Source organism: Mesoplodon densirostris, chromosome 1 (assembly GCF_025265405.1).
Source record: "Mesoplodon densirostris isolate mMesDen1 chromosome 1, mMesDen1 primary haplotype, whole genome shotgun sequence".
In the NCBI taxonomy this organism is placed as follows: domain Eukaryota; kingdom Metazoa; phylum Chordata; class Mammalia; order Artiodactyla; family Ziphiidae; genus Mesoplodon; species Mesoplodon densirostris.
Window position 1 is genome coordinate 215,960,819 of NC_082661.1, and position 12,169 is coordinate 215,972,987.

The 12,169-nt window shown below is 48.7% G+C and overlaps 1 protein-coding gene across 1 annotated transcript; it reads left to right on the forward strand.

The window, feature by feature from the left end:
• Positions 1 to 677: 677 nt before the first annotated feature.
• On the forward strand, positions 678 to 1,736 carry ATOH1 (atonal bHLH transcription factor 1). The gene has a single exon (XM_060094766.1). The coding sequence runs from the start codon at positions 678 to 680 to the stop codon at positions 1,734 to 1,736; it is 1,059 nt and encodes a 352-aa protein (XP_059950749.1).
• The last annotated feature ends 10,433 nt before the right edge of the window (positions 1,737 to 12,169 follow it).

Genomic DNA, 12,169 nt, shown 5'->3' on the forward strand with positions numbered 1-12,169 from the left:
GATCCCAGCATGAAGACAGCAAAGGGCAGGCGCGCTTCAATCCTCTCCCCAAGGGCCCTCCTCGGGCCAGGTGCGTCCAGCCTCGCCTGGAGCCGCTCGCCCGCCCGCGGCCGCGCACTTGTGACCCGAATCGACTCGGCCTCCAGCCAAGAGTCCGCTCCGCATCCGCTCCCGCACTCCGGCCACTGGCGGGAGTGATACAACACCGGAGTCAAATTACAACCCGCAATTAACATATGAATTTACGAAGGAAAAAGAAAGGAGCAGGGAAGGAAAAAAAAAAAAAAAAAAAAAAAAACCCTAGAGCGGGCGCCCGAGCGCTGCATTAGCAGGAACTTTTCGCCGGGTGTAAAAACTCTTTGATTGGCTGCTCGCACGCGCCTGCCCGCGCCCTCCATTGGCTGAGCAGACACGCGACCGGCGCGAGGAGGGGGCTGGGAGAGGAGCGGGGGGAGACACACTGGCGCGTGCCGCTTTTTAAAGGGGCGCAGCGCCTTCAGCAACCGGAGAAGCTTCGTTGCACGCGACCTGGTGTGTGATCTCCGAGTGGGTGGGGGAGGGTTGAGGAGGAAAAAAAAAATAAGACATTGCAGTAGAGACCCGGGAAGGGTTTTTTTTTGTTGAGCTTGTTTGCCAGCGGCTCCTCCGACCCTGCGCCTCCGAGCTTCTGCAGTGCAATGTCCCGCCTGCTGCATGCACAAGAGTGGGCTGAAGTGAAGGAGCTGGGGGACCACCACCGCCATCCCCAGCCGCACCACCTCCCGCAGCCGCCGCCATCACAGCCACCTGCGACCCTGCAGACGAGAGAGCATCCGGTCTATCCGGCCGAGCTGTCCCTCCTGGACAGCACCGACCCACGCGCCTGGCTGGCTCCCACTTTGCAGGGCATCTGCACGGCACGCGCCGCCCAGTACTTGCTCCATTCCCCAGAGCTGGGTGCCTCCGAGGCCGCGGCGCCCCGGGACGAGGCGGACGGCCGGGGAGAGCTGGTGAGAAGGAGCGGCGGCAGTGGCAGCAGCAAGAGCCCGGGGCCGGTGAAAGTGCGGGAACAGCTGTGCAAGCTGAAAGGCGGGGTGGTGGTAGACGAGCTGGGCTGCAGCCGCCAGCGCGCCCCTTCCAGCAAACAGGTGAACGGGGTGCAGAAGCAAAGGAGGCTGGCGGCCAACGCCAGGGAGCGACGCAGGATGCACGGGTTGAACCACGCCTTCGACCAGCTTCGCAACGTTATCCCGTCCTTCAACAACGACAAGAAGCTGTCCAAGTACGAGACCCTGCAGATGGCCCAGATCTACATTAACGCCTTGTCCGAGCTGCTTCAAACGCCCAGCGGCGGGGACCAGCCGCCGCCGCCGCCAGCATCATGCAAGAGCGGACACCACCAACTTCGCGCCGCCGTCCCCTACGAAGCAGGCGCGGGCACCGCGACCGCGGCGGGGACGCCGCCAGCCTCGGGAGTGGGGCAGCGGCCGACCCCGCCCGGAAGCTGCCGGACTCGCTTTTCGGCCCCGGCCTCCGCCGGAGGATACTCGATGCAGCTGGAAGCTCTGCACTTCTCGACTTTCGAGGACAGCGCCCTGACGGCGATGATGGCGCAAAAGAACTTGTCGCCTTCGCTGCCTGGGGGCATCCTGCAGCCAGTGCAGGAAGAAAGTAGCAAAACTTCGCCGCGGTCCCACAGAAGCGACGGAGAGTTTTCCCCCCATTCCCATTACAGTGACTCGGATGAGGCAAGTTAGGAAGGTGACAGAAACCCGGAAAACTGAGACAGAAACAAAATCACCCTTTCCCAGGGCGCGGAAAGCCCCGCGGGTAAAGATCCCCGCACCCTTTTAAATTTTGCTAAGCGATGGTCGTTGTTTAGCAACGGCTTGGCTTCAGATGGCAGCTACATTTGATGGTTTGCAAAAGCCGCCGCTGTTCCAAACTCCCTATCGTCCATATTGTTCGGTGAAAGCTTGCTGTTAAAGTTGGGTTCTTCCTCCCACAGTCTGCTCCCCCTGTAGAGAGATAAGGTATAATTATATGTACTCATACATAGCATCATTATTCTAGTTCCCTGCTGCCAATACGCTCCTAAAACGTCGCATCTTCTTCTCTGTCGCTGGTTTGTGTTTGATTTATTTTATACCCTGGGCACCCATCCCTGTGTGTTGCGCGCACTCACGTGTGGAGAGTGAGTATTCCGAGGTTGTCTCCCACAATGCATTATGAAACGCAAAGTTAATGCTTCCAAAGTGGATAACTTTGGACTATGGAATTGTCAGAAAGCAAGGAACTTTGAGGTTTCTATATCGTATAAACATACCCAGTATGTATATCGGACCGCGAGAACCTTGGCGTCTTTTAGGAAACTTGGTGCACGCACTTTATCAGCCGCTACTGCTGCGGCTCTGGGACAAACTCAACTGCCAATTGCAGACCAGTTTTGTTTCTGTTTTTTAAACACGGCCACTTATCCTTAAGCTCTCTGCAAATGTTTCTTTTTAAAAATTAAATAAAAAAACCACATCTGGTAGTGTCAAAAGCATTTGGTCAATTTTATTCTGCTTTGTTAATATTAGAAAACTTATTTATTATTGAGTGTTTGCTACCATTTCTACTTACCTTGATTCGGTTTTTTTTTACGTTTTCTACTCGAGATCATTTTATTTTAATTTAGCAAAGCCAACTGCCATTGTTTTATGTATTCCTTTTGCAAATGATAAAAATAAACGTGAAAATAACTTCTATTTGTCACTTACTTATTTCATTCTAATATAAGCATTAAAAACAGTTTAAAATGACCTTGAAGATTTGGATTGTCTTCTATTAAATGCACATTTGTGTGACCCAAGGGTTTTGAAGAAAAATTCCGTTACAGACCTTGTGCCTTCACATAGTACCAGAAATCCTATATAGAAAAGTGTTTAAGTCAATAATTAAATTGTGAGGTAAAACCTTTCCCAAACTTGCAGTACAATTGTGCCTCTAGAATCTCTCCAGGATCTTTCCATGCTTCCTTATTCCATTCCCAACAATTTCTGCAAGAAATTGAGATCTCTTAGGATCTAGCCAGGGGTAGTGAACTTTACCAGGAGTAGCTATTTCACTTCATAAAAACTTTAGCCAGGCTGAAAGCTTTTCTTGTAGTTCAAATACACAACACAAGCTTTCTCTCCTTTCCTCCCTCTGTCTCTCACTTTCTCTCCTCTTTCTGGGGGGAGTGAGAGAGGCAGGGAGAGGAAAAGAGAACAATGCAAAAGAACTTGAGGGGAAAGGGGTATCGGGGCTCATTGATTCAATGAGCAATTGTCCTAGGAAATCAATTTCCTGCAGTTGTCCTAGGAAATCATTGAGCTACCCTCATTTTTTTTCTTTCCAAACAATTCTGCTTCTTCCAATGAAGATGATGTTTGCTTTAATTTTGTCCTTCTGACTGAATGCTTATGTAGAAAACATTTAACTACATTTTTGAGTCGGTCACAGAAACTAACAGTGCGCTCACTCTCACCTCAGGGTCCTCAGGAAAAGTATATTCTGGTTCTCAGGATCATAGATTTTGAAAAAGCCAATACAGTGCGTGTATGGGAGAGATCAGAAAGCAGACCTTTAAAAATGTTTCTGGCAAACGTGAGAGTAAAACTATTTGTTAAACTAAAGATTGGCCTAATTTCCACTGGCTAAACTTCGCTGGATTGGAGAAGTTGATTTTAAGCTAAATCCTTGGTATTTTGTGTCTACACTGAGATAACAAATTGCGAGAACAGGGAAGCGGGCTCGGGGGGAGGGCGCAGTGAGAGAAGGTTAGTTCAATTGCTCCTGCTGCTTCTTCTCCGCGTCAGCACCTTGAAAAAAAGGAGAGCGCCACAAACTGGGTTTGCGGAAAAAGTAATGAGTGAGGGAGTACAGTTCTGGTCTTGAGCAGGGAACCGAGGAAGAAGCTCATAGCTGACCACCTAGGGATCCATGGCTTTCACCTGAAGCCGAGGTCCAAGGGAAGCCAGAGCCTCCGCCAGCACTCTGCGAGAGGTGAGCGGCGGCTCGTGACGCTTTCCAGGGGCAGAAACAATGCACCTGTCCCTTAGATAACCTTTTGCACCCAATGAGTTTGCCGTGCCCCCGATAAACATCAGGAATCTTCGGGCTGCTGAATAAATCAAGCGATTGCTTCTAACACATTTCCATTTCGCTCTTAATAAGCAGACTCAACAGGCATGGACATACAGCAACCTTGCAGAATGTGCACACACATATTTTTTTTATAGTTATTTGGCGTGGTTTGTCTGCGTGCATGTGTGGATAGGGAGAGAGAAGAGGACCTGGAATGCCTTTACCTGTTACGAATGAGTAGGGGAAGGACAGGACTCAGAAAAATAAAGCTGCGATATTTTTTTCTCAAGGAAAACAATCTATATTTCATTTCCCAAAACAGTTTATGCTCCTTTTGTGTTAACCAGAGTTAAAAGCCTCTTACAAGTTACTACTTTTCTTTTCATGGACTCGTAGACATTTCAAAACTCTTCCTTTTCATCTTTTATAAATGAAGAAACTTTGACTTGCCCCAAAATTACACAGCTAGAAAATGTCAATATCCAGAACTGGAGCTTACTACTCCCACGCACTAGGTCAATGTGCCCACAAAATTTCCTCTATGAAAATCGATAGTTAGGAGCTACAGCTATGTAAATGTTCAGGGATCTTCTTTCCCCCTTGTACCACAATGATAGATATTTATACTTTTAAATGTTAGTGGCATTATATATGAATTGGAGAAAATGCCAGCTTCATTCAACGGAATCACTTCCCATTTCTTCTGAAGAGAAGAACAGCCATACAGAATATCAGATTGGAAATTCTATATCACACTGATTGAAAAGTGAGGATGAATTCTTCTGACCCATCAAGATAGGCAGAAAAAAGCCAAATCACTTTCTGATAAATTAAGTGCTCAAAGTTCAAATGAGGACTTTCACCTCTTTTCTTTTCTTTCCTTCATTCTATAACTTTCTTTCTTTTAACACTGGCATTTCTTTGAAAGAGATGTCCAATCACATTTCCATTTTAAGGTTGTGCTATGGAGTTTGCATAACAAACGTTTGGCAGCTCTGCTCTCTTACACTCCATTAACAAGCTGTAACATATAGCTGCAGGTTGCTATAATCTCATTAATATTTTGGAAACTTGAATATTGAGTATTTCTGAGCGCTCATTCCCCATATGCCAGACCACTCCTGCCATGCTGACTGGTTCCTTTCTCTCCATTATTAGCAATTAGCTTCTACCTTCCAAAGTCAGATCCAAGTATCCAAGATACTAGCAAAGGAATCAACTATGTGTGCAAGTTAAGCATGCTTAATATCACCCAAACAAACAAAGAGGCAGCATTTCTTAAAGTAATGAAGATAGATAAATCGGGTTAGTCTTTTGCCAGGCTGCTGGTGCTTTCTAGAGTTTTATATACGTTAAACAGCTTGCTTTATATTCTGTCTTCCACCCCACCACCACTTTTATTTGTGGAGGATTTAGGCTCACCACACTTTTTGAAACGTAGTTGATTTCACAGAAAACTGAAGGAAGTTTCTTTTTGGCAACTGTCAAGTTTAAACACTTCTCCGTGGTACCTTGTTCACTGGGGGTCTAGCTTGACCAGAAAAAAAAGGAGGAGTGGTTAATTTCCTTAATCTTAACCAAGGCAAGACCAAGGCTTTCATTAGGCGTCTCTATTGATTTTAGAGATTTAAATCTGAGCCAAGTAAGCAGTCTTTCATTAAAAGGATATCTTGTAATTACTTCTCCCCTCTGCTCATTTGAAAGTTCAAGAAAGAGATGATCAACTTCCTCTTGGCAGTTCCAGAGGCCAGTTAAGGTTGGAAACGAAAAGTAGCAGACCCATTTGGCAACTGCAATCTAGACTTGTCTACCGCACTCTGGAAACCCCAGCAAGTCTTAGTGAGAGTTAAACGCGACCTCTCGTCGTTGGATCGCTTGCCGTCGGTGTTGCGAGATGGGGTGGGAGATGGGGGCTGGGAGGTAGTTGGAATCAAGGTGAAGTTTCCCTCGCTGCTTTTGACCCCTGCTCTCACCAGCCATCCTCCCCCCTAGGTCGGGCAGAGTCCTGGACGCGGCCCACGGAGGTCCCTCCCCTTCTGCTAGGCCACTAGCAAGAAGAGGCGAACGGAGCGCAGAACGGGTTAAATCCTGGGATGCAGCGGAGAGGCCGGGGAGGAGGGAAGTCGGGGGAAGATAAAGAAAAGGACAGGAACCGAGAAGCGTGGAGGTGCTTTGCCGTAATGGGAGCGTTTCTTAATTAGAGGACGGCTGACAATAGAGGGGCTGGCAGAGACTCCTGGCCGCGGTGCCGAGCGTCTGGAGCGGAGCACGCGCTGTCAGCTGGTGAGCGCACTCTCCTTTCAGGCAGCTCCCCGGGGAGCTGCGCAGCCACATTTAACACCATCATCACCCCTCCCCGGCCTCCTCAACCTCGGCCTCCTCCCTGTCCGCGGCCTTCCTGGGCCCCCCACCGGCACAACTCGCAGCAGCGAGCGTCTCTCGCCGCCTCCCGCGCCCAGCCCCGGCCCCTCTCCTCCCCCAGCTTCGCAGCGGGAGCCGCCACCGCCCACCGCCCCTCCCGGCAACCGGCCCGGCGAGGAGAGAAGGCGCGCAGAGCTAAAGCCAGGCGATGCCACGGGGAGGGGAAGCTGGCGGCGGCGGCGGGCGAGCCACGGGGTCGTCCGGGACGTGCGGAGGCACCTGAAGCCGTGGAGCGGGACCGGGGAGCCGGCGCACCCTCCCCGCGGCGCCAAGGGCCTCGCGGACGCGCCGCGCGACTCTCCGACCTGGGACTTGCCCTGGAAGATGCGATCGCCTCTTCTCGTCAAAGATTCAGTTCTTCAGACCCCCGCTTATGCTAAAATATTCTATAGTCTCTCTGTCTGTGGAAGCTGAGAGTTTAATTGGAAAAGAGTGCACGGGCACTGCCTCTCACAATCCAGGGCTCAGACACAAGTATACGACTTTCTTTCCTGCCGCTCCTTCAGAAAAGCAGAACTAAGCATTTTGGAGCAAAGATTTTGGGCCTCTCTCCATTCCAGAGTGCCTTTTGCTATCTCAGCCCTGCTTCCAAAAACAAGAGGCAAATAAAAGTGGGTCTTGCTGCCTAATCTTCAGGGAGCCTAGGCCTACGCTGCAAGTTCATACTTTTCTTCAGGGAAACGGGAAATTTCCCCCAAAGGCATGAAAAACTAGATCCTCTCCAATATAAGTTTTCTGGTTTGGGTTTTAGTTTTAACAATTCTGATTAAAGAGTTAAGTGATCTCATAAAGGAAATGGTGTTTGGATGGCCAGCAGGTTCACCAGGCCCAGCTATTCTCAGGATGAGGAGGGAAGGTGTGAGCTAGGATCTCAGGTGGCTGTCTTGGGATTGCCCAATCCAAGGGAGGTAGTTGTTCTTTGAGGCCACTAGCCACTTATTTTTCTCTTCCAGAGACAGTTGCTCACAATCCTTGTTGCTTTCTGCCCCTACAAACTCTTGTCTCTGTGGTGCTGGTCGGGGAAGGACTAGGATTGGGGGGGTCCTCAACCTGGGGGGGGTGAGGTAGCTATTTTTTTTTTTTTTTTTTTTTTTTTTGCAGTACGTGGGCCTCTCACTGTTGTGGCCTCTCCCATTGCGGAGCCCAGGCTCCGGACGCGCAGGCTCAGCGGCCATGGCTCACGGGCCCAGCCGCTCTGCGGCACGTGGGATCCTGCTGGACTGGGGCACGAACCCGTGTCCCCTGCATCGGCAGGCGGACTCTCAACCACTGCGCCACCAGGGAAGCCCGAGGTAGCATTTGAAGAAGGAGTAGGCATCATTTGTGGCCTTTCTATCTTAAAGGCCACAAAACTAAGGGACATCTGAAAACATAGGGCCACTAGTGGATCAGGAAGGTAGGTCAGTTCTTTTCATATTTAATAACATGTATCTGCTCCTGGAAACAACCCAGCAAAAATATACAGGATTTTTTTTTCCTAAAATTTCTTATAACCCAACAGATGTTGATTTGGTAGGTCAAAGAATCATGCCAGGAAGCTTTCTACAGCATTCCCAGCTGAATCTGATGCAAGTGGAGCCAAGGACATTATGAAAAACACTGACCTACAGGAGTCTCTGATAGACCGCTTTTTGAGATTGCCTATGGAAATTAACACTGGCTATAGTAATCCCCTTTTGCCTTCTTTTATGACACTCAGTCATTCTTCCAAGAAAAGAAGCAGGCAATTTAGCTTCTTGGAGCCCATGAACCTGACTTTGCTGCTTTCACCCTATGGGCCCTGGGACAATATGCTCCAGGCCTGAGGTATTTTAACTCTAAAGTGACACCAGCTGCCTTTGGAGGCATAAGGGCATCAGACCAGGAGGTACAAGACCTTTGCCTCCTGGCTCGTGAGAGAAGCCAAAATCATAACCAGTGAATGCTTGTGAAAAGCAGGGAGCATGAATTTTCTCAGGCTACACAAACTCTAAGAGAAATAGGGGGACAGAGTCGGGGTGTCATGAGGCCCTTAGTTTAAGTTTGGTAAACAAAGTCCATAATAACTCAGCATGAGTTTAGAGGGCCATTGACTTTGAGGAAGAGTCAGCCACCTGACTGAAAAAGTAATTGTTCCCTTGTGTTGATAATGGTAATCCGAGAATACAGAGAAAAATTTTATGATTTAGAAGGCAATGATCTCATGAAACATCAGGATTTCCTTTGGTGAATGATTCTTTTACTCCTTCCAAACTCTTTCTCCACTGTCTCTTATTCATGTTCCGCCATCTTCTCTTCTTCATCAATGAATGGGCACTTCCTGGGTGCTGATGGCAGAGCAGGACTGGGGTTAACCACCATGAGAGAAACACAAAAATAATATAGAGCCTCTGCCCTTATAGAACGTAGAACTTGGTGGAATCTCAGAGTGAAACATGGAAAAGAAGCTTTGTCCCCTAGGTGAGAGTGGCATTCTTGCTACAAATGGGCCAACCAGCTTTGTAGTCTTATGTTGGCCATCAAATTGTTTCATCCACAGTTCCAAGGGTACCCTGTTCATAGCCTTCATTGTTTCCTTCAAAAATAATAGAGATTCTGAGTGGTGTGAAACCCTCGGTGCTAATCTTCAAAACAACCACAATTCTAGTCCCTTCCTTTTGAACTCAGAGGATACCTTTATTTTGTTTTTTATAAAGTTGTTAGTGAGAGTGTAATCATAAATTCATACCAGAAGAAACTGGGGCTCTGAGAGACATCAAATGGCCTGCTGAAGGTAACGTAGCCTCAGCACCACAGAGACCAGAGTCACAGGTCTCCCTGAGTCTAGGGTCAGAGTTCTTTCTGCCAAATTTCACCTGCCTCGGGTGCACATTTTCAGCCAGTCACCTTACACCTGCCCCTCCTATTCTTGGTCAGACTTGCCGGTAATGGTGTTAGAGATTCCTAAACTCTTCCATTTTACACTTGCTCCAGAGAGAGAGAATTCTCTGGAGATGGCCATGAATCGGGCTCCAATTCAAGGTGATAGATTTAAGAGATAACTGGTTAGCATAATTTTCATTTAGAATGCCAGCTCTGTTCCTCTGATCCAACTGGTACTGGACCTGAGTGCTCTTATCCTGTATAGAAATTCATTTCTGCTCTCACCTGGACAAATTCATCCAAATACTAAACACACATGAAGGTTAGGGAATGAGACAAGAGAATGTTATATGAAGGTGTGTCCTGAAGAGTAATGGTCCTAAAGCTCGTCATTTCCCCAAGCTGTCACTCTATCTATGCTTGTAAGGTTGGTAAGAAAATGGGGCTATAATTTTTATTGTTTCTCTTGGAGGGTGAAGTAAATTAACCTGCTACATTTGTAGCTGTGGATTCATTCAATGATAACATGCATTTTTTATTCCCCTGGTCATCTGAGCTATCGGCTTTTTTCCCTTAAACCTCTTCCAAGAAACATTTACCACTCCCTGATGGGTTCAATATCTGAAAAAATATCTCTTTGTTTTGAAAAGTTGTGTTCTCTACCTATCACAAATCAGTACTCCATTTTCTAACACTTCCATTCATTGGTTTAAAGCAATCTCTTGTGTATTGCTTGTGACTTAGATTCTTTCACAACCTGCCCCCCACCACAAGGAGTGAAGTGAGGCCTAGGGGTGTTTGAGAAGCAGAAAATATTTCTAATCAAAAAGAGGAAAATTTGCAAGCGGTTACATAGGCCACATTTTAGGGCCAAGAAATAAACTTTGTACTTGCTGTCATGCCTAAATAGTTTCCCACAGGCTATGTATCACTCAATGCTCCTTCCCACCTGCATCCCAGGACAGCTCCTAAGGACTTAGTTCAGAGCCTTTTTTGCCAAGTCCTAAACCCAGACTGCCTCCTAACCTGTCCTGCATTATGGTATCATGTGACCCACCTAGCCAAACTCCCCTCCATGCACACACACTATTTTGGACTGTGTATATGACTCCTATTTCCAGAAAGGGAGCTCAAAGCTGTGACAAAGCATCTTTTCTACTTAGCCTTACTCTGAAAACGACCCCAAGGAGTTCACTATAGGCTAGGAGGCTACTTTCCCAATACTTTGTTGTATGTGTCTCTCTCCTCATCCTTCCGCTGTGTCCATTTTGCTATCAACAAAGAGAGGTGTAACCTACTCAAACCAAGGACATGGCTTTGTTTCAATGTTTTCTCATATGTCCAAGGACTGGAGGGTGGAGCAGGGAGGCATATTTGCTCAGCCAGAGACTATATTAATGAGGAAGCCCAGGGCTTCTCAGGGCTATAGAAGGGGGGTGGGAGTAATTTAGTCGGGTCCTTTTGGGAGAGTCTCTGGAGCGCTTTCCCAGGTGCCAGGCATTTTACATGTGGGTCCCTTTGGGTGTAGCCCCCTCTCCACCCTCATGCTCCTGGGAAATAAAGAAGAAAGTAATTCATCTTGTTAACTAGGGCTTGTCCTCAAAATCCTGCTTTCACCTCTGAGCTCACCTCTTCTGGGTGCCTCTCCAGTCCTCCAAGATGTCATGAAGATTCATCCTTTTTCTTTTCTCCTGGAATCTCAAGCCAGGCTCTACATACTCCACTGAAGTTGCTAATTTAGTTTTAAAGGGCCAGCCCCTTGAGGGTAGGAAGCCATATCTACTTTGACTTTGTCACTGTCCCGATGGTAGACAGATAGTACCCATGGAAGAGAGAAGTGAGAATCAAGGTCACCCAGGCCTCTGCGTGCTCTGCTGGGCCACAGAATCCCTTGTCTTACTTTCTCATTAAATTAGACTCATTAACTTGACTGCAGCCAACACCAGAAAGTCCCTCTGTCTTGAAAACTCCTACAAGGCCTTTCTAAGGGTTCTTCCCGCCCTTCTTTGACTTTTTTCCTAACCCCTGAGCTCCCCCAGGCTGGGGTAAGTGCTCCCATCTCTGTGTTCCGATGGCCCTTTTAATACGTGCCGTTGTTAACTATTTGGGAAGCGCTTTTCCGTGAGCCCCTCGAATCAGGGCAAGGTCTTCGTCACCTTTGTATCCGAGCTCAGAGACCCCCACCCCCCAGTAGGCCTTCCGGGGATTTATCTGAAACGATCGATGCCCCGAGGCCGATCTCGGAAAGCTGCTTCCCGCGCTGACCCCGTGCGCTGGGGACCTGAGGACGCGCGGCCGCCGCTCGGGCCACACCGCGCGATCCCCGGGAGGCCGACGCGCCCTGCCAGCCTCTTGTCTCCCTCACTTTCCCTCGCTACTTGCGTTTTCTAGAGCATTAGTCCCTTCCGCGGACCGTCTTCCCTTCCTTCTTAGGAGCTCTCAAGGGCTTCTCATTCGTTCTCTGCTTTCAGGGGTCACGTCTCTATCACTCCCCCCAGTCCTTAGAAGTCACCTCGTGGGCCCTTCCCCACGTTTTTCTTCCCCCACGTCCTGGATCTTTGGTGCCCAGTACTGATCCTTGTGGCTAGTGATTTTATTTCGCGTCTCCGCTCCTTTACCAAAGCCTCTCTAACCTCATGGCTCTCCATTCCTCGGGTTTTCCCTCTTCGCCTCTCGCCTCCCGCGCTCAGGGCTGGACCCGAGCGGCCCCTGCGCGGCGTGGCGAGCATGACTGCACGGCTTCCTCCCAGCGGCGGGGCAGGGGTGATGCAAGTTCACACCTTGCAGAGACCGAAAACTCTGCAGCGCCTCCTGTAGG